Raw genomic sequence first — 22,119 nt, 5'->3', positions numbered from 1 at the left:
AAGTAATATATTGTGAATAAAATATTTTGTTTTAATATATTAATCAAAAAATTGTTTTGACAACTTGCAAAAGCAAAACAAAATTAGTTTTTGTGGATTTGTATATTAAAAATTTAATGATTATTTTGAAAAAATCTGACGTTTACTCATCTATTTGGGGAACCATCGAAGAAATGATAAAGCTTTGGCGGCGTATTGTGTCATCTGGTGATTCTTTGGCAAAACCAGAATCAATCGCATTTTGAATAATTTCATTCACACTACTTACTAAATTCTTCATTTTATCCTCAGGGACAGAAAGGTCCTGCGAATCTAAGCATGATTCTGTTAATGTAAATAAACTATTTTGTATTTGTTCAATAATTTTCAAAGTAGCTATTCCTGTTGGTCCATCGGCAACTTGCGCTTGATGATCTGCATCACCTATTGCTTTATCAATGATTGAATTTATGTTTTTAGCTTTTGCAGATGAAATTAATAAATCATGCTTTTGTTTCTCAATCATTTCCTTTATCTCCTTTCTTCTTTGTTCAACTTCAATCAGTTCTTTACTTGTTTTTACCACTTCCAAAAGAATTTCCCTTTGTTTATCAATCAGTGCATCCTGAATTTGAGAAAGCTGTTTTAGCCTGGAATTTTCCATATTTACCTGCTTTTCTTTTTCTTTGAGGGCTAATATCATATTATTTATTTCGTTCATTTGTTTTTTTTCCATCCCGAAATTTAACGGCTAAATTAAGATAAAAATGATCGTCTTCGGAGTGGTCCAGATGAAGTGAGAACAAACATTTTTTTGTAAAAGAAGAGAATTTTCCCAACAACAACTCTTTATAAAGAGAGGCATGGAGCCATGCCTTTCTAAAAGGTATTATATATATTTTTTACTTCTAAACATGATGTTTAAAATATTTGAAAGAAATTTTTTGAAAATAACTTTATTGAAATAAATCAAGAAATTTATACTTCAAATCCCTATTTTTTACATTATAGAAATTTAAACTTCCAAAATTTCAAAGGAATGAAATTTACAATTTATTTTTTATAGATATTAAAAAACTTAAAATGCATAAATAAAAATCATTTATATCAATTTTTCTCATCACCAAAACCCTTAAAGTTTAGCGATTAAAATAATTAAAATAAATCCCAAATGTTATTTTGGGATATAAGGTTGTTAAAATGGGTATTAAATAAAACAAATAAATATCTTTAGCTTTAATATCAATTCATTTTCGTTCAAGAAGTAATTTAATTATTTCTGTATAACCACATTTGGATGCCATCATAAGTGCTGTTTGAAATAATTTTCATAATTTCCAAATAATATTTTGAAACATAAAATGATGAGCATAAATATTTAATAAAACAAATTAATATTTTTAGCATTAATATCAATCCCTTTTTGTTCAAAAAGTAATTTCGCTATTTCTGCATGTTCATTATGAATTATTTTAAAAAGTATTGTATTAAATAATTTTAATAATTTCCAGATATTATTTTGTAATCATAAATTACTAAAATAAATATCAAATAAAACAAATAAAAATCTCTCTCATTAATATCAATTCCTTTTTGTTCAAGTAAATAGTTAAATATCTTAATATTCATAAATTTATTAGTTGAAAGCCTTTCAATAAACTCACTCGAATTTCTTCAATAATATTTTCATAAATATATATAAAGAGAAATACATAATTATCATAGAAAATACAATAGTTTCCTAATTGATCGATACCATAATACATGAGCATACATCCAAACTTTTGACGCAAACTTTCGATTTTTTCTAAATTATTTTCATAGATATAATGAAAGATATCATTTCTATGAAATTCAATTGCTGCTTCATATGCACCTTCAAATGATGAATGATTTTGCCCACATAAATGAACAATTTCTTCGTTTCCACTTGCAACTGCATATTTACCTGTATTTTCCATTTTATCACCATTCATAAGTAAATATTTAAAACATTTTTCTGCAGAAAAAAATGATGCCTAATCAATTAATGCAATATCATCTTGATTAATAAAAGAATATCTTTCATAAAGTGATAGTTTAATTGATTGATTAAAATTAAAATTACTTTGTGATGATATTTCTTGAAGTTTTTCGATTTCATCATTTCGAATTATTTTTGATATTTTACTTGAATTAACTCCTTCTTTAACATATTTCTTATGTCGTTCAAAATCATTCTTTGAAAGTTCTTCATAACTTTCATCATGATAATTATAAGATTCATATTGCACCTTCAAAACATTTGTTGGTTTATTCGGAAAATGATGTGCAAAATAAAAATTATTTTTATTATCAACTGTTTTTGAGGAAACCATTCCCAATTCAATCATCCTTTCGAGAATAAAATATGATTCTTGTGAGTCTATGTTAAGAAGAAAATTTTTAAATCTATTGATCAATTCATTATTACTTATGTTAAATTCTTTTTCTTTATTTTCAATTTGTTTCATGAAATTAATATATAATTTAAAATTATTCATTTGCAAAACAATTGCTGAATATATTAATTGACTTAAAATCAAGTTTGAGAAATTATGTATACCATCATCTATTATTACATTCATGGTTGCACTGATAGATTCATAAATGTTAATTTCGTTCAAATTAAAAATAATTTCTTCAAGATATTCCAAATTTTGCATAAATTTCGGAAGTACATAAGTAAATGATTGGTCAACACTTTTTTGCATGACCTCTTTACTGGAACTATTTCCCATAATTTCAAACGATGAACCAAAATGCACTTTTTGAGATATCACACAAAAATCAGCACACAAAAACATTTATTTCAACTGAAAAATTCAACGAATAAAATGCAGGTTAATTTTTTTTAATGAAAGTTTTAGAAAAGATGGAATGGAAGAGTTTGGCCACAAATAAGAAAACTCCAACCTGAGTTTCCATGCCTTGCTTCAATTATCTTAAAAAATGTTCATTGGGAAGCGAATGAAGATTCAAGTCATGTTATAAAAATCTAAATAGTATGGATAAGCTTATCCACAAAAATCTAACTGAGCTCCAATAAGCAGCTATTGGCGTGTTAACATCATTTATGACATTCTCTTAATTAAACATAATGTTAGTGGCTACTTCATTTTCTGAGTTCATCAAAAATTTTAGTAAAGGCAATTCAGTTAATTAACAAATATTTGCTTTAAAAATGCCCAAATTTTTTTATCATCACCAATCACAGCCACTAGAAGCTAGCACTCGCTGCTATATAGCTTGTTGATTCCAATTTGTTTATAAGCATTTATATTAAGGAATAAAAATTATCAATTTTTAATGATACATTTTCATGATAAATCAATTTCAAGATGAATATACAATATGAAACATATTTCACAATTTAAAATAACATTAGATATTGTTCATTGTGCAGCTCGATTAAAAACGTTTAAATACGTTTATTTTTAGCGTTGCGGTTTGAATTGACGATACCATTGTTTCCATCAACGATGATCAATGAGCGGTTAAATGTGTTCAAAATTGAAAATATACGGTTTATATAAAAAATTGATTGCCTCACATTTTGATCACGGTTAGTATTGAAAAGTACAATTTCATTGCATTCAATTACATAATCAAACTGCCATTTTTCATTGAATATATATCGCATATAAAATAGAAATATCTCTATATACATATTAATTATTATGGTAAAATATGTAGATATATCATATACATGTGTACTAATGTAATGTTTATTAGTTATAATGATTAAACAGAACTTTTATTTAACCAGAAACACTGTTTCTTTTGTTTATTCTCTGCGCTATAACTTCCGTTTCCACTCAAAAATTGTCAAAAAAAGAGGTTTTGAGTGAAATACGTTAGCTAAAAATATGCAGCCAAAAAAATCGGGTCGGAACAATTATCAACCTTCCCATCCCTATAACAGCTGGCGCGGAAACATACCAAGCACACAAAATCCATATTCAAAATACACCACGTTCTCATCAAATTATCATAGCATGGTCACCAAAAAATATACAAACCAAGTAACACCACAAAAGCGGCTACCCAAAGATGTTCATCCCGGTGTTGAAATCAAAAAGCAAACTACTCATTCAACCAAAGCACCAATTGTTGATAAGTATAATCAACGTGAATCTGTCTTAGAAGCCTTTCTCACCAATGCTACCACAATGCCTCTACACTCAGCTGTCGAAGAGATCATGACCATTTCATTAAAAGCGCAAAATGTAATAATGTGGCAAGATGTCCCATCATTACATGCGTTATATTCCGAGAAAATCAAGAAGTCCATTGACCATTCAGTCGGCCTTGTCGGGTACACCTTCTTTCGTCGCGAGATTGTGAAGATTCCAAATGTCACAGAACATCAAGCGTACAGCCCGGAGATCGACGGCGAAATCGTTCCAAACAACAGCTCAGTCATCATCTTCCCGCTGTGGGACCTCAATAACAATGTGTGTGCTGTTGTTGAAGTTATTCGTGATTCAAAGAATCCATTTTTCGATAACGACGACGAAGAATTCATAGAATATTTCATTAGAAAATATAAGTTTTATTGTACATGGCTTAGGAAACAACCTCATCCTCATCAACAATGTCTTGAGTTAATGCAACTTATGGAAGTTGAACAATTCTTAATTTTACTCCAAAGAAAAATTTCAGAACTTTACAACTGCAGAGTATGTGAAATTTGGAAATATGATAAAACGAATGGAGAACTCCAACAATACAAAAGATCGAAGATATCAATCGATATTAACCATTCTGGGATTGTCGGCGAAGCGATTTTAAATGAGATACAGATCAATTGTATGGTCAATAAATTACAAAGTTCATATTGCGAAGAAGTGGATGGATCTGAAGCAGAATCAGTGCTTGCAGTCCCAGTCGTAGACCCAAAACAAAACACACGGTACGTCGTATGTGTTCGTGGAAGAAAAGATCTTCCAATGTTTACCATGGATGATGAAGTTAGCCTTAAGGACCTTGCGCCATATATAATCCTTGCGCTTGATAACAACGAAAGATATTCACAATCTGGATCAGGTGATCAACGAAATGAAAATGAACATCAATGCGTTAAAGATCTGACTGATATCATCGAAATGCTTAATGACGAGTCAACTATTGATGACATTGTTCAGAAATCAGTTGAAAGTTCTCGTCGAATCACAAATTCAGAACGTTCATATATGTATATTCTTGACAAACAAAAACAAGTTCTTACACCAATCGTTGCACCGAACTTACGTAATGTTGAACCATTTCCAATTACTACAAATAATACTATTACTCAAACATATAAAAGTGGCGAAGTTACAAACGTTTCTGACGTATACGAGGAACTTCACTTTGACAAGTCAAGTGAAATCGAGAATGGCTTCAAGACAAAATCGTTATTATCAATTCCCATCAAAAACGCACGTAAAGAAGTCATTGGCGTTGTTGAATTCCATAACAAACATGACGGGAAACCGTTTTCATCGACTGATATTAATTACGTTAACTTATTGATGTATTTCTGTGGATTATATATTGATAATCAAACTACGTATGAAAAGTCCGCAAAGAAAACACAACAATATGATTCATTATTACAAACATCGACTATGTTAACATCGAGTGATAACATTAAGACATTATTAACTAACTTATTACAAATCATCAAACAAGTTATTGACTCTGATTGTGGCTCAATCTTTTTAGTTGATGATGCACTTAGTTCATTAACATCATATATTGTTGACGGCGCTAATTTACCACCAACAATACCAATATCAAATGGAATTGCAGCTACAACAGTTAAAACTAAAGAAGCGCTAATGATTAATGATGCATATCATGATCCACGATTTAATAAATTCATTGATTATACAACTGGTTATAAGACTAAATCATTACTTACAGTACCATTAACATCTACAACAGGTACAGTCTATGGAGCAATTGAATTAGTTAATAAGAATAATGGCGACTTTACACAAGATGACTTTAAGTTATTAAAAACATTTGGAATATTCGCATCAGTTATCATGGAGAAAAGTCGTCTATTAGAGATCTCTGAATATGGATCAGTTATAGTCGAAATGAATAAATGGATTGGCGAAGCAGAGAAGAAATCTTATCAACAGCCACAGAAACTTACATTTCCAGAAGATAAACGTGAGGATATCTTTAAGCTTAATTTCTTTTGTATTGATTATAATGGCATTGGGTTATTTAAAGTTGCGTATACAGTTTTTGATGAATTTTCATTATTAGAAAAGTTCAAAATCACCAATGAATTATTCTTTAACTTCTTATATAAATTACGTGAAACTTATAATGAACCACCATATCATAATTGGATTCATGCAATTGATGTATTACAATATTTTGCATATCAAATTAAAATTACGAAACTTAATAACATATTAAATTCATTGGAATTATTAGCAATATGTGTTGCTTCTATATGTCATGATGTAGGTCATATGGGATTTAATAATGCATATAATATTAACGCTGAAACACCATTAGGTATCTTATATAAAGATCAAAGTGTTATGGAAATGCATCATTGTGATATGGCAATACATATTATATCAAAAGATACTTGTAATATATTCTATTCAATATCTGAAAATGATAAAACTAAATTATGGAAATGGATAATTACAATGATATTGGCAACTGATATGGCTCATCACTTTAAGTTATTGAAAAATGCAAATGATATTATGGATCAAGGACCTATAAACTTGGCTAATGAATCACATCGTATTATGGCTATGACAATGTTAATGAAAGTCGCAGATATATCAAACGTTTCAAGACCTTTCCCAATAGCTGATAAATGGTGCGACGTCTTATCAGAAGAATTTTGGAGACAAGGTGATTGCGAATTAGCACATGGATTAGAAATTTCTTCAAATTTAAATGATAGAAATAATAAGCAAAAGGCAAAGGGTCAAATTGGTTTCTATACATTCGTATGTATTCCTTTGTATCAGGCAATGGCAAGGATATTCCCTGAATTGGAATGTAACGTGGATTCCGTAAAGTCAAATTTGGAGGTATGGAAAAAGTTACAGGCTGAGGAAGACGAAAAGAATAATGTTCAAAATCAGCAGAAAAATTGAGTTTTGTGAATAAAGGCTAAAATTTCTTATGTGAATCGAATGCGTTTTAAGGAAAGAAATACAACAAAAAATTATTTGATTGAAACATCAAATTTGATGCCGTCGGCCGATAGAAGATTTGATGTAGCCGATAGATAAATTTGACAGATGAATTAAAAAGTGACTGTTTTACTTGTGTTTGCTTTGAGCCGGCTGTGCGTTTTTAAAAAGATATTTTGTTCTTTCTTTATTCGATAACATTATCTTTGGCTTTGTTAAAAAATTTATAGAAGCTTAATTCTTTAATTTTATTGCCTTACATATGTACAACGTCAAATCGATTTCAATTCCAAGTAATGTGATAACAGTGTATTTTTAAATATGAAGAAAAAATAAAAGAAAAAATCCAATAATTCTTTTATTGATTGTGTTATGATAATTTTTGTTTGGAATTGCTTGAACAGCAAATTGTACAACAAAACTAAACTATTCTCATGCCGAATTATTTACAAATCATTTTGCGAAAAAAAATTAGTTTTAAGGTGATGTTTACCTTCATTCAGAAGAAAAAACTATTTAATCGAAAAGATCATCGAAACCACCAGCTAATTCGACAACTTCTTCCTCTTCTTTCTTCTCTTCCTTCTTTTCTTCTCCAGCTGGAGCAGATGCAGCAGCTGCAGCTTGCATCTTAGCAAGTGCTTCTGGATCGGAAAGAAGTGCTTGGATATCTGCGATTTGTTTCATTTGGTAGTCAATAGCAACTGCAATTGAAGCAATGTCCTTGAATGCTGAGCCAACCATATGTGGAGCAGATGCAGCATTGACATAGCCAATACCGATGGAAAGGCCAGCAACGTTTTTGAGGGCTGTAGCGAACTTTCCAGAAAGAACTTCATCGGAAATTTCAAGGATGCTTGGTTCATAAAGATTTCCGTTATCGTAAAGCTTGACGAGCTTAAGTGTGTACTTGAATGGCATGATGTTAAGGAGACCGAGTAAGTTAGCTTCTGAGGCACCAACCTTTTCACCTTCTTTGATAAGAAGTTTTTCTGATGTGATTTCGATGGTACCCTTGAAGATCTTGGATTGGATGTTTAAGGCGTGAAGAACGGAAACTTGTGTTGGTGGAAGGGTTGTACGCATTGGTGGAACAACAACATCACATGGTGAGATAGCACCAACTTTAGCTGGTGAACCCTTACAGTGGTTGTCAATAACATCTTTGATCTTTGAGAATGATCCGTTTGTGAAGCAGAAGCCAACACCGTGATAGATAAGTGGTTCAAGAACTTCGATGTTTTTAAGTTCGCTCTTAAGTTCTTCAACAACTCTTCTCATGAGTGAGTTCTTACCGAAAACAATTTCAGCAAGACCTTGGAGATCGTGACGAATGCCAAGAAGTTGTGATGCTGTAACATTCTCAGCTGAAACAAGGGCTAACTTATTGTACTTGTGGAACATTTCCTTGAACTTGGCGCAAAAGTCAAGCTTCTTTTGTGGGATCTTCTTTTCGTGGTGCATAACCAGATAAGGACGGCCATGGGCCTCTCAATTTGCGACGGTTGGAATTGGCAAATAAAAATTGGGCCACCCCAAATATTTCCTGATGAAAAATTCATAAAATTAAAATTAAGGATATAAAATAAAAATATTTGATGTTTACCAAAATTAATATTTAAAAAAAATTCATGTAAATATATATCACAAAAATGAATTATGAAATACATGACATTCATTATTTTTTTTTTGAAATTTATTCCTGAACTAAATAAAAAAACATGTGCCTGCTTGTGAAAAATTATGTTTCACCGATGTTGTTCATCATAAATTTTGAAACACGATGGAGACTTTGAAGACATTTTTTTGGTTCAACACTTCCATCAAAATAACCTAAAAGAAAGCATGTTTTGCATTTTAGAATAATTATCCCAAATTCAAAATTTCTTCCGACTATCTGAGTTTCATCTGCATATACAACTAAATACCTATGCTGACCAAATCTAAATTTCATCTTCATTGTTTCTGAAGGATTGTTATTAAAAAAACCAGAAAATTTTTGACAATCTTCGGATGTAATTGTCCATCCATCAGAAGCTGAATATATTTCACCTTCTGAAGTAAAAATTGCTCCATGTGTACAGTGTGGTTGTAGTAGATCGATGTAATCTCTATAAGTTATGGAAAAATTCATTTTTTGCATCATTTTCTTTCATGGCAAAATACGTTAGAAATTTCAATGTTAAATACAAAAAGTGACAAATAAAATTTTAATTAGTTTACATCATACAAAATATTTACAAAAGCATATTTGGAGATATCCATAATCTTTTAGCTTTTTAATGCAAATATTAAGTCACATCGCCCAACAAATCTTTCTGGTGAAAACAATTTTTGTAGGGGATTTAATTAAATTAACAACAAAATCTTGTTTGGTTTTCATTGGAATTGGCAATATTAACACCATTTTTATGCTCTACATCACCCTCTGTTTCACTCTCTATTAGTGCTGTTTTTGCAATTGTATAAAATAAATCTTTGATTCCGCTTCCTGTTTTTGCTGAAACAAACATAACATCTTGATATTTATCTGTTAGTTCTCCTCTGATTTCGTCAACAATATTTATGTTATCTTGAAGATCTATTTTGTTAATTACAACTATAAATTTACACATTTCTGTCTTATTTAATAGATCTATCCATTTATCAATATTTGCAATTGAAAGGTGATCAACAATTGAAGCAACGATGACAGCAACTTGAGATCCCTTTAGATAAACAGGCATTATTGATTGATATTGTTCTTGTCCAGCAGTATCCCAAATACGCAAACTCACTGTTTGACCATTGATGTTAACATCAGTAATTTCAAAATTTGAACCAACTGTTGGTGCCATTTTGTAATTAAATGGCTCTTCAAGGCGACTTTTAATTATTGATGTTTTTCCAACGCCAGCGTCGCCTAAAAATATAATCTTGAAACGTTTCTGTAATGATGGATCATTCATTAATAAAAATGTTTATAAATCAATTAATCGGTTTTTGGCAACTTTCGGACGATCAAATCGAATTGAATTTCAGCACAGCTTTGGCTAAATAGTGACTTAATTTTTGTGGGAAAAACGATAATGACACTCTTTTGAAGTATGCATAGTCAATACTCAGATTCCACTAGATCTTGATAGGTTTGGGTAAAAATGGGAACAACTTAATCAAAATTGAAGTATTTATATTTATTTTAAAAATCAATCTATTTATAATTCTCAAATCCATATCAATTTTCATAATATTATATTAGCTTATCAGATCAACATTATGTTCATATGCATTGTGTCAGACTTAAATGCTTGTAAATTTTGAAACAAAGAGCCTGAATGGATCATCATTTTTGTTTACAGTAAACTTTTTCATGAGATGTTAGCGGTTTTATTTGTGGTTAGGCACAAAGCTGGCATATATTTATCGCAGCTCTTTCCTTTATGTCAGCTCCAAGCATTGAACAAATTCAAGAACTCCTTTATCAATCTTTTACAAGCACAACGAGAGAGTGTGAAGCAATTTTGACTTCATTGTGTCCATTAGAATCGTATCGAGTCAATATATTAAATATTGTACATAATCCAGAAACTCCGCTTCCAATTCGTAAAGCATCCATAATACAACTCAAGAAAATAGCAGAAAGCTCTGAAGATGGGTTTCATTTTGTTCTTAATTCATTTGAATCTTTAAATCAAATTCAAAATGGAGAAATCCAACGATGTATGGAAATAATATCGGAATCCTTAGCATTGCATGGGTCATTTGAAATATTATTCCAATACATTTCTCATTTATTAACAAATATGTCTTATATTAATCTAAAAATAGTTTTTCTTTTAATAGCATCCATAAGTGTAATTCATGAAGACAAGAGAGAATTTTTATGTCAACAATTTCTTGGTCTTCTAATAAATAACATTCAACAAGTTATCATATATATTCAAAAACGAAGTGAAAATGAACCTCCGGCCTCAGATGTTTACTTTATTCACTTGTATATTTATTATTTATTTATTTGTTGCAACAAGATCTTTCCTGAAATACCATTTGAAATTCTTAATGCTATTTTCGAGATTTTATATTATTTCTTACTCAATGACCCAAACACTCCCGGGTTTGATCTTGTATTTCGAATCGCTCGAATTTTATATTATTGCATTCCGAACGGTTATGATAAAAACATTGATTTTCATCGATTAGTTCAAACAATGAATGTGTATAAGAATAGCCCTCACTTTACAACTAAAGCATTTCAATATTTATTAGAAATTTTAGGATTTGCAATGAAAGAGAAAAACTTTTCACAAGATAATCAACTTCTTCCATGTCTTCCTCTTATACTTAAAGGCTTTATTTTTGTTTGGTTTAACATTTCACAAAATTTTGATCCTAAGAATCTGGATTTACAAATGTTTTTGGATAGTTATCATCCTGATTTAACATCTCCGACGATTGTTGCATCGGCGGAAAGGTTTATCAATTCGATGAATTTCGGAGAAAAGACATTTCTTATATATGTTTGCGCATTGGAATTAGCTCAAGCAGACCTTCAGAATCCAAACAGCTTGACCGTTTATTCCGTTTTCAATTTCCTTGCTCAATTTTTAAGAAACCTGAAATCTGTGGAGGGCCTTTCAATTTTTCACGGATTCATTCAAAATTATATTGTACCGATAATTCAGAACCCGCCAGACATTGTTTCGCTTGCCGGCGCATTGAATTTTATCAGTTTTTTGAACGAGGGTTATCTCTTTCAATTTTCAAATGAATTGAATTTACTTCCAAAATTGTGCGAGTGGATAAAAACTCTTCAATGTGAACTTATTACATATTTTTCGATTATTATATTAGGTACCTTATCACCTACTTTAAGTCCACCTGATTTTCAAGTATTAATTCCACTTGCATTTGAATATAATAATAAGTTTAAAACAGATACACTTCCGAGAACATTAAATTTAATAATAACAAACTCTGGTGATTCTATTAAACAATATGTTTTTGAGTCACTTAAACAAGTTCTTTTACTCTTCAATGATTTTTTCGAAGAAAATGATCCGGACAATAGTTCCTTATATGCATACGGAAGCGATTTTCTTGCGTGTGTTCCGAACTTTTTAGAATTAGCCGAAAATAAGATGCCATTAATCGAGCTCATCTTTCAATGGCTTCTCGACATAATACAAAACAAGCCAAAGATTATCGAATATTTTTCTGATGAATTCCTCCAAATATTACTTGACACGTCGGAATATTCGGACGAAAATTATTTCCAAATTATATTTTCGATATCATTCCAAATTTTAGATCATGTCGAAAGTGGAATGGCTGCAATTGGACCTGCTTTAAAAATAATCATTAATTATATAATCATTATAAAGCCATTGTTCCCTAATCTGATTACAATTATCAACAAAATGCTCCAAATCCTTATCAAAAAAGAATATGATGAAATTGATCCCAATTTTTTGGTTACTATATTCTTTAAATATAAAAATGAAAACGAATGCATCGAATTCGCAAATAATTTGTTGCAACTTCTCAATAAGGAGTTAAATGATATGGTTTGCGACGTGGAGGATGTATACGCTGCAATTGTAATATGTTGTCCGCAATTTAATAGAAATGGACAAATGAATATGTTAATACATAAGTCTTATAGCTTGTTGGCGATGTGCGCAATCGCAAATTGTTTGGAGGCATTTGGTAATGAGTTAAACGAAAACGAAAAAAGTTTAATGCTGAACGAGTTCAAGGAGCAATATAATGTATATATGGAAGTGCTGAGAGATGATAACGTAGAGCCACTGTACAGAAATGAAATGTTTCAGAGTGAACTAAATAGATCAATTGACATTATGAAGACTTTGTTTAAATAAATTATTGTTTGCTTAGTATCGAATTTAAATGGATATTTCTGTTCATCTTCAATATAATACATTGATTTTAAAAACATTTATAATATTGTTCAACTTTTCAATTTTTCATGAAAATTTTATTATTTAAAATCATCAAATTTTACATTCTTTGCCCTTCATTACTTTTTGTTACATCCAACTCTTTCGTCAGGTTATTTCGCATCGTGTTTTTTGTCGACCAAACTTAGTCAAATATATTTATTGGCCAACTTTGTTTTTGCATTTTTTTCAAAAATGGCCTAGAGGATTCGATTAATAGTGAAATCAAATAGATAAAATACAAGCTCGAATGAATGCATTAGGGGCCAATAAAAATCTATCACTGAATTTTGTGAAATTTGATTTTTTTCTATGAAATATCAATTCACAGGCCCCATTCGAACAAACTTCCTTGATTAAAATAATCAACAAGTGAAAAAATCAAGAAAATTCTTTTTAAAATTCTTTTTATTATTAAAAAGATCAAATTGATTGAGTCCATTTTTAATTCATATATTTAGAAGTAAAAATGTCTAATTTTTTTTTATTTTGAAAATTGTGGTTTTGGGTTTTTAATTTTTTTTGAGAATTGCTATTTCGCTGTTTCATTATGTTACACCAATGTCACTTTTACGATAGAGATACGATAGAACTTTTTGAACATGTTCTCTCTGAGAAGAAAAATTTTTTGCCGTCGCAAAAAATAGATGTGTTGCGGGTAATGATCAACAGTTATGGTTGAACCACCAAAGCAACAATTAATGCAAAGGAGTTCACTCATAAGAACAAATTTTCAAGCAATATTGTTGAGGTGGATGTTCGATCAATTGATCGATTACCAACATCAACCACTAATCAAATAAAGCTTGGTGTCAAACAGCACAAACCAAAAATTTTCTACATGTAGAATTTGAGAATATTACACAAAATTGTCAAACGATAGCCTTCCAACTATCATAACGGTCGACTTATATGTTTTTGACTGCTTTTCAATCACCTTTGCAACAATTTTTTCTGAGCGTAAAGTATTCAATTGGAAACCGTTTATTTTTGGGAAACGTTTCATGTTACAACAAAAAAAAATATAATTTCGAACCTCAAATTTTTAACAAAGACATTTACATCACCAGCTCACGCTGCTCATTTCTGTTGCGTAAAACTTCGCCAAAGCGTTTAGCTTTGATAATTCGTCCGGTTGAATTGTTGGCTGCATTGCCAAAGTATTTAATGCGTTAAATGCATCTTGTGTCATCTTATATCCCAATTCTTTTAGTGCGCTACAAAATGCTATAAAAATCCTTGGGTTTGAATTCTTCACTAACTCCATATTAATTAACTTTTCCAATTTATCGGACTTAATGATTTCAAGGTAATTTTGATCGTTAGCGAACTTTAACAAAAAGTCGCCAACCGCCAATTTACCGTGCATGTCACTTTTCTCGATAAACTTTGGAATTAAGTCAAAAATCCGTTTAGAGCAATGTGAAGTGATTTCGATTAAAGGAAATCGCGAAATTACTCTAAAAGCTAAACCACTGTAAGTGCAATTTGCTTCAGCCAAATATAAAATGTATGGATAAGCATTAAAAATTACATCATCTTTAAGTTTTATATTTCTTATAGTTGTTAAATTATATAAAATTCCTAACAAAAGTGTTATTTCTAATTCGGTATAATCGGAATCTTTTAATATGTTAATAATTTCTTGTTTAATTTCGTTTTGTTTTATGAATTTCGGATTAAGAGATATAACACCAATTACTCGTAATGATGTTTCGATATATTTTCGTTTCTTTAAACATGTACAAATTCGATTCATTAACCATTTTAACTCAATGACTTTATCAGAATAAAAAGAGCCAATTAATATGAATAAACTTAATATTAATGGATTACGTATGTTCTCTGTTAGATATTTCTCATTATTTAATACATTTTGTGACCCTTCAGGTGACATACAAATTTTATATAAAAACATTGCAACTAATTCTGTGTTTTGAACTGTGACAATGTTATTAACAAACTCGGGATATTTCGATAATTCTTCTATTATTTTATTCGGTAATGCATTAGCTATTAATAAAGCGCATTCTTTACATTTCGGATTTTTTGTGGGCGCCGATAGCGTTTTCAATATTTCAATGATATCGTTATTCGAAAACCGTTTAGTGAACGTTTCGATTTTCAATAGTTTATCAATAAGTTCGATAGAGCCCATAGCGATAGCGAATTTTGTAGTAATTTTAGAAGATAATTCTTCATTTAAGCCTTCGTTAGCGAAATAACGTGATAATAAAAAAGCTCTACTTTCTTGTTTCTTATCACTTTCGGAAAGTATTTCAGACAAAAATGGCTTTAAAATATTTGATACATTTCCATGAATTCTCTTTAAAAGTTTTGCAGCTAAACAATACTTTTGTAATTGTAACAATTGTTGAAGTATTAAAATTGCGTTTTCTTCATCAATCGAATCACTACAATGTTTAATTAATTTAGTTGCGCATTCAATTTTAGTTTTATCTTTCGATTGTAACATATTAATTACTGAATTAGCACCATTCGAATGTAAAAACGAAACAACAGAAGCTGAAGAATCAATGATCTTAAGTAATAACTCTGTTAACAGTTCAATGTTTTGTGTTGTGTTTAATTCGGGAACAGCGAATTCGATGAAACCATTTTCTTTAATTGTATATAATGATTCTTTTGAGTTTAATATGTTTCCGATGTATTTATTTGTTTCTTCTGATGGCGGCTGTTTAATTAATCGAATCAACTTCTCGAATTCCGTTTCTTGTATATTTGTTGTCGTTTCATTATTTCTATTCTTTGAGTTTTGCGATATTTTATTTTGGTAAAATGTTTTAACACTTTTCTCATTAGCGCCTTTAAAACAGATGTTTTCCCGTTCCATTCGTCGTAATATTTGATTAAATGATGGCCTTTTATCAGCTTCTTGTGTCCAGCAATCTTTAATAAGTCTTTCTAAAGGTTTCGGAGTTCCTTTCGGAATAACAGGTCGAACGCCATTAACTATAGCTATAGCTATACCCATTTGATCCTTTTCTTTATTATCATATGGGGTTTCACGCTTTAACATTTCCCATAACATTAATCCGTAAGAAAAAACGTCCGCCTTTAAGTTGTATTGGCTTTTCCGTATGACTTCAGGTGCCATATAATTAAATGTGCCAATTAAACCTGTCATAGGGATATCCGATTCAGTGATTTTACGCGATATTCCAAAATCGCATATTTTGGGCTCGCAATTGGAATCAAGTAAAACATTTAACGTCTTAAGATCACGATGAATAATTCGCTTCGAATGTAAAAAGGCCATCCCTTGCGCTACTTCATATGCAATGACTGTGTTTTGCATAGGAGTAAGTCCTTTTCGATCTCGAAGTCGATGATATAATGATTTGCCAGTCATAAATTCGGTTAATATCCAATGTGGAGCTACATTTGTCGCTCCAATGAAACGTACTAAATATGGATGATGAAGTGTCGACAAAATCACTATTTCACGTGTGAAAGATTCAATTTCAACATCATTAAGATTAGTGGAATTAAGTTGCTTAATTGCAACTTTTTGGCCGTCTTTTAAGCTGGTGGCTAAAAATACTTGGCCACTCGCTCCAAAACCAATTTGTTTTTCAATCTTATAATCTTCATGTTTCACAATATATTCTTGGATGCCATCAAAAATATCGGCGGGCAAGATGCTGGCTTGGCTGTCGGGTATGGGAATGTTTCGAAGATTCATAAATTCGGTAACTGAATTAAGTCGTTCTTGAACTTTGGGATTGTCTTTGGCTCCTTTGGCAAAAACATTGTAAATTACTATAAAGTCTTTGGCTATCTTGTCATCAGAAGGAATATATGGTTTGACTTTGATATCTAATTGATTAAATAATGAGGATATGGCTGTCATGATGGAGATAAGATCATTCATCGGTTTTTGGGTAGACCAATCAAGTGCAATTTGGATCCAAAAACCTTCTGAAATCATTTGAAGTGTATCACAGAGATCAGATAGTTTGGAATTTATTTGGTTGAATTTACTATGCTGTTCGATGGTAAGAGTAGCAGCTTTTGCATAATTTGATTTGCGGAGAGTTCTGGCATATGAAGAAATTAATTTTCGGATAAGAACAACTTCCTCTTGATAAACAACAACATTTTCAACCGCCGATATAACTTTGTTGATTGATTCTATTACTCCGTTGATAACTTCGATTGGATCTTCCATAAATTTTTTTTTGGTATAAAACCGTCACAGAATTATAATATGTAAAACATTCAATTCTTGTATCGAACTTAACAAGAATAATTGGAAAAGCTTTAAAGCTTAAATTTTCAAAAAAGTCAATAAGCTTTTAAATGTTTCGAGTATAAATCTAATTTTTTAAAAAATTTCAATCATTTTTCGAACAAGAAATTAAAATAATTAAATATTCATAATAATGATCATGGATAAGATACCTATGTTTTAAAATGCTTTTTAACGATTTTGTTCCATTTATTGATGCTATTTCATGCTAAACTTCAAATCTTATCACTAACTATATATTTTGCAAAATTTGAAATCTATAAAACAGTGTGATCATATTTATCCAGATGCTGATGAATGGATTCTTGAAATAAAGGAAAGTTGGAATGATAAGTGATCTTCATAATTATTTATGCAATTATAAATCATGAAAAGTTTTATGTTTTTTTTAACAGTTTAAGAAAAATAAATTATAAATATATTTATGCATTGCAAGGGATGTCCAGTATTGAAACAAAACTTAAAAATATCATCCATTTTGCAAATGGTACTGTTTAGATTATTTTTTTATAAGATAATCAGACATACTAAATTCAACATTTTTAAGATAACAATAAAGTATATATTGCACAATAGATAATTTTTTTTCAACATTGGGAAAAACCATATTTTTTTATTGATAAATTCGGAAACATTGGTAAATAACGTACAAATATAAACGGCTACAAAATATCAACTTTAAAATGTCTGAAAACCCAAATCCAAAAATAAATCAGAAACAAAAATCGTTTTCAGATGAAATGACAGAAAGTGGAGCTCTTGATATGATAGCTGACGCAATTATTTCTATATATACTAATCCAAAGCAAAAATCAGAAGCTTATGCTAGTTTCTTAAATACTATTGGTGTGACAGAGCAAGAAGATATTGAGAAGTTACTACAAGAAAATCAAGATAGAAGAAAAAGAATTGAAGAATTAAAATTGCAAATTGAAGAGCTAGAAGAAAGGATTAAAAAGCAAGGATATACCTAGCACAATGAATTCCCTTATGTACATAATGTAAAGCACGTTTTACTTGATTTTTGTTTTAATTTATGAATAGTTTTTATGTTTCTCCTATCATATTTTAATCAATGCAATGTCAACAGTACTTCAATTATCCTATATCAAAACATGATAAAAGTTATTTTGATTCCGAGATGTATCTCTCTACAGATTCTGTACCGATATAAGCGGTTGAGGATTTCAATTGTTACAAGAGGAACACACTTTATTTATTCGTGTTTCTTCATGAACAATCAAAATGGGACATATATATAACAATGAAAATTCTTCAGTTGATTTATCAGTGATGTTTATTTTAAATATGGAATTTTTTTCAATCATTACTTTTGCTATTTGAAATATTGAACAATGATGATTCAAATTCCATTTTGGTAATTATATTCTGTTTTGCTTGTTTTTTAATATCCAAGTAATCAATTAATTTAATTTTAATTTATATTAATATTTAAATATTTTAACATTTTTGTATGAATGTGAAATTTTAGAAATTAAATTCAATTTCAAGTTATAAAATTTCACAAAAAATCATAAAAAAAAACTCATTATTTGTTTACATGAATCATAAAAACAAATTATCTTCAATATATGTACTCAAATGGCACTGAAGTTTCTAGTAGTTGATGAGATGCATTAGAAAAAAAACTGTGTTTTCTATATCAATGGATATTTGAATAGCTCCAAATTACACTTTTTCAATACAAGACGATCAAAACCTACACATCGTTCAGGGTAAATTTAATGGTTTACTCGGTTACATTCATGGCGCCGATTAACGTAATTTCAGTAGTGTGATAGACCATCAATTAATGTGATAGCAAAGATTTTACGCTTAACAAATTTGTGAAAATTTGAAAATTTCACTCGAAATCTTTGGTCCTTAGTTAACGTTCATATCATTTTAAATTTTTTGCTTAGGTGTAAACTATCTTAAAAACGAAAATTATTGATTAAGACAGAAAAAGTTAATTATTCAGGTTTTTAAACTTGAATAATGAAAAAATCAAACTTAAAAAAAATCAAAATATTTATTTAATTAAATTCTAAAATTGGTGTTTGTGTATATAAAATGAATGGTGGAAGTGGGCTCAATAATCTTCCCTTGGCCAGGGATGATGTCTTCCACATTTCATAATGAACCAAAATATTTCCGAAATCTGTGTTAAATTCTTGAAGAGGGAGATTTGACTTTGTAGCAAAATAACAATTAATCATATCGTATCCTTGATCAGAAGTCAATAAAAGTCCTGATATATTCAAACGATTGTATTGTTCGTTTTGAACATTTTGACCAGATTTTTTTCATGCATTTCTGCAATTTGTATATGTAAAGGTTTGATATATCGCGGTCAAAAAGCAATTAATATGCCAAATCTGTATTCGTGCTGCTTCAGTTATATTCTGAATATTCATGACCTGTTGCTTTGTTAAAATCATGTGTTCTCTAAAGTGAATTTTGTAAAGGTGCATCAATGCCTACATCAAAAGGCTGCATAAGAGAGGAAAAACACCGAAAATCCATGATTGAATAATTTGAGGATCTGCGGATGGCAATCTTTCAAGTGCTAAATCACGACAATTTACTCCTTCATATCCAAATCTATGTGTCCATCCATTAGCCCATGATTTTGTAGGTGTTTTGAGAGTGAGCATTAACTTCCCCAATATTATTTGCAATTCCAGGATGCAAATCTAAAAGTTTTATTACAATTTCCATTCTATTATATTTAAGCATATAAGCATAATACAAAACTTCAATCGTCCACACTGAATTTAATTGTTCATATGCCCAATCTGCGAGCAGTCTTTCATCTTCATCGCAAAGATATGAATTCTTTCCACTAGGCATGCCGCGAAACCAATTGTATCCGAGACCTCTGTTTTTGGGTTAATCCAATGCTTGCAAGCATAATTTTGATTAAAATTTACATTTAAACATTTTTATTCAAATAATTTTATGTTTTTTTATCCATTTGAATGTAACATAAAATGATCATATATTCAAATATAATATGATAATTTTACATTCAAAATTGGTAAAATTTTGCCTTGACACACACAAAAGTTGATCCGCTATCACACTGCAATGCGCATTGGCGTTATATACGATCATTTTGTTTTCAATTTTATTCCATTCCACCCGACCATGGAACTGACTCCTTCTCTAGCTAGGAATATTTTTTGGTCGTTTGCTATTTTTTCTTTAACAATTAAGCTCATAAAATGGATGAGAGTTAAACAAAATACGTCCAAAAAATTTAATTTACTTCAAATTAGATTCTTTGTAACTTTTATTTGTTTTAACTTTCCTATTTTCTTAGTTGGCCCATTCTGCGGCCTCCTTTACACAAGTCATGGAGTACCAAGAGAACAGGCAGCTCAAATTAGAATTGTTTTCACTATTTCAAATGCAATTTTCAGTATATTTACTGGAGCATTTATAAGTAAAATTGGACATCAAAAGTCTCTTGCACTTGCATCTATAGTATCCTCATTAGGAAACTTATTCAGATATCTTGGTGGTATAACCAACTATTATTTAGCTTCTGTTTTCACTGGAATAGGAGCTGCTTTGAACAAAGTTGTTTTTAATGACTTCTTTTTGTTGGAAGAGCCATCAACTAATCAACCAAATTCAAATGTTATCTTTAGTGAGAACAAATCTTTCTTCAGTTTTCTTATCTCCATTTTAGTTTCACCAGCTGGCGATTATATTAATGAAAATCATGGAACCGAATCTCTATTTTTAATTGCATGCGTAATATTTGTCTTTGTTTTGATTCCAATTTATATCTGTTTCTACACTACAGCTCAACAAACCAAGAAAGATTCCAATACCTCTTTTACAAAAGTTTTGTTCTCGATTGTTAAGCCAAAAGACATAAGACTTCCATTAACGGTCTTCATGGTAACGGTCTACGAAGTTCTTCCAATAATATTACATGGCTCTTTTGTAGCTTTCTTCGCAGGAAAGAAACTACCAAATGGTGCCATTTCTGGAATATTCAATATTTCCAAATTAATTGGAATTTTTGTTTTGCCAATTATCAGCAAATTTATACCAACAAAATACATTGTTTCTTTATATTGTGCTCTTCTTGTGTTAATTGATTATTTGATGGCTATTTGGTTTAATGATAAAGTTACATTGTTGGTTTTAGTGATAGTTTCAGGAGCAATAGATGGCGGAATAACATCTCTTCTCCTGAACTACCAAAAACAATATTATGAACCTGAAATTAGAGCTGCGATTATGGGCACAACTCAACTTACTACATCTGTTTTGGCATCATTTTTCTTAATGATCATGAGAAAGTATAACTCGCAACAACAACTTGTGAAATTCGATATGTGGATAACAGTGGCTTTGCTTATTGCTTCTTTGCTCTTTAACTTTGTAGGCAAAGAAGAAAAGGCAAAAGAAAAAGTTAAAAAAGAATAAATTTATGTAAACCAAAATTTGAGATTGTTCCCATCCTTTTACTTGCTTCATAAAATAAAATATACACCTTTTAATTAGTTTACTTTTTACAGCATTGAAATACTCCCAAAATTTCAAAGATCAGCTTTTTGTATATATACCGATCATGAAACAATTTACGTAAATTTTTCTTTAAAATGCAAATATCTTATCACAAAATCAACCTAACTACTTTTATTTTGTTTAACATCTCTAAGTTAAAAAATAAAAAATAATTATAAATTATCAAAAGATACATAAGTAAAAAATGATACCCTGATTTAAT

At 30.0% G+C, this 22,119-nt stretch overlaps 6 protein-coding genes across 6 annotated transcripts; 2 read left to right on the top strand and 4 right to left on the bottom strand.

The window, feature by feature from the left end:
- Positions 1-142: 142 nt before the first annotated feature.
- On the bottom strand, positions 143-715 carry GO595_001189 (uncharacterized protein; the record flags this gene model as incomplete). Its single annotated transcript, XM_067913960.1, has 1 exon — positions 143-715. One exon carries the CDS (start codon positions 713-715, stop codon positions 143-145), a length of 573 nt encoding a protein of 190 aa, XP_067778659.1.
- Positions 716-3,995: 3,280 nt separating this feature from the next.
- Positions 3,996-7,121, top strand: GO595_001188 (3'5'-cyclic nucleotide phosphodiesterase family protein; the record flags this gene model as incomplete). Its single annotated transcript, XM_067913959.1, has 1 exon — positions 3,996-7,121. One exon carries the CDS (start codon positions 3,996-3,998, stop codon positions 7,119-7,121), a length of 3,126 nt encoding a protein of 1,041 aa, XP_067778658.1.
- A 555-nt stretch (positions 7,122-7,676) lies between these two features.
- On the bottom strand, positions 7,677-8,624 carry GO595_001187 (ribosomal protein L10; the record flags this gene model as incomplete). The annotated part of the gene is made up of 1 exon (XM_067913957.1): positions 7,677-8,624. One exon carries the CDS (start codon positions 8,622-8,624, stop codon positions 7,677-7,679), a length of 948 nt encoding a protein of 315 aa, XP_067778657.1.
- Positions 8,625-9,514: 890 nt separating this feature from the next.
- On the bottom strand, positions 9,515-9,997 carry GO595_001186 (small GTP-binding protein; the record flags this gene model as incomplete). The annotated part of the gene is made up of 1 exon (XM_067913956.1): positions 9,515-9,997. The coding sequence occupies one exon, from the start codon at positions 9,995-9,997 to the stop codon at positions 9,515-9,517; it is 483 nt and encodes a 160-aa protein (XP_067778656.1).
- Positions 9,998-14,159: 4,162 nt separating this feature from the next.
- Positions 14,160-17,288, bottom strand: GO595_001185 (TKL family protein kinase; the record flags this gene model as incomplete). Its single annotated transcript, XM_067913955.1, has 1 exon — positions 14,160-17,288. The coding sequence occupies one exon, from the start codon at positions 17,286-17,288 to the stop codon at positions 14,160-14,162; it is 3,129 nt and encodes a 1,042-aa protein (XP_067778655.1).
- A 3,312-nt stretch (positions 17,289-20,600) lies between these two features.
- Positions 20,601-21,815, top strand: GO595_001184 (major facilitator superfamily transporter; the record flags this gene model as incomplete). The annotated part of the gene is made up of 1 exon (XM_067913954.1): positions 20,601-21,815. One exon carries the CDS (start codon positions 20,601-20,603, stop codon positions 21,813-21,815), a length of 1,215 nt encoding a protein of 404 aa, XP_067778654.1.
- Between the last annotated feature and the right edge of the window lie 304 nt (positions 21,816-22,119).

Source organism: Histomonas meleagridis (assembly GCF_020186115.1).
Source record: "Histomonas meleagridis strain 2922-C6/04-10x chromosome Unknown contig_120, whole genome shotgun sequence".
Classification (NCBI taxonomy): Eukaryota; Parabasalia; order Tritrichomonadida; family Dientamoebidae; genus Histomonas; species Histomonas meleagridis.
The sequence above is the reverse complement of the archived record's forward strand: the minus strand, read 5'-3'. Positions and strand labels throughout refer to the sequence as shown.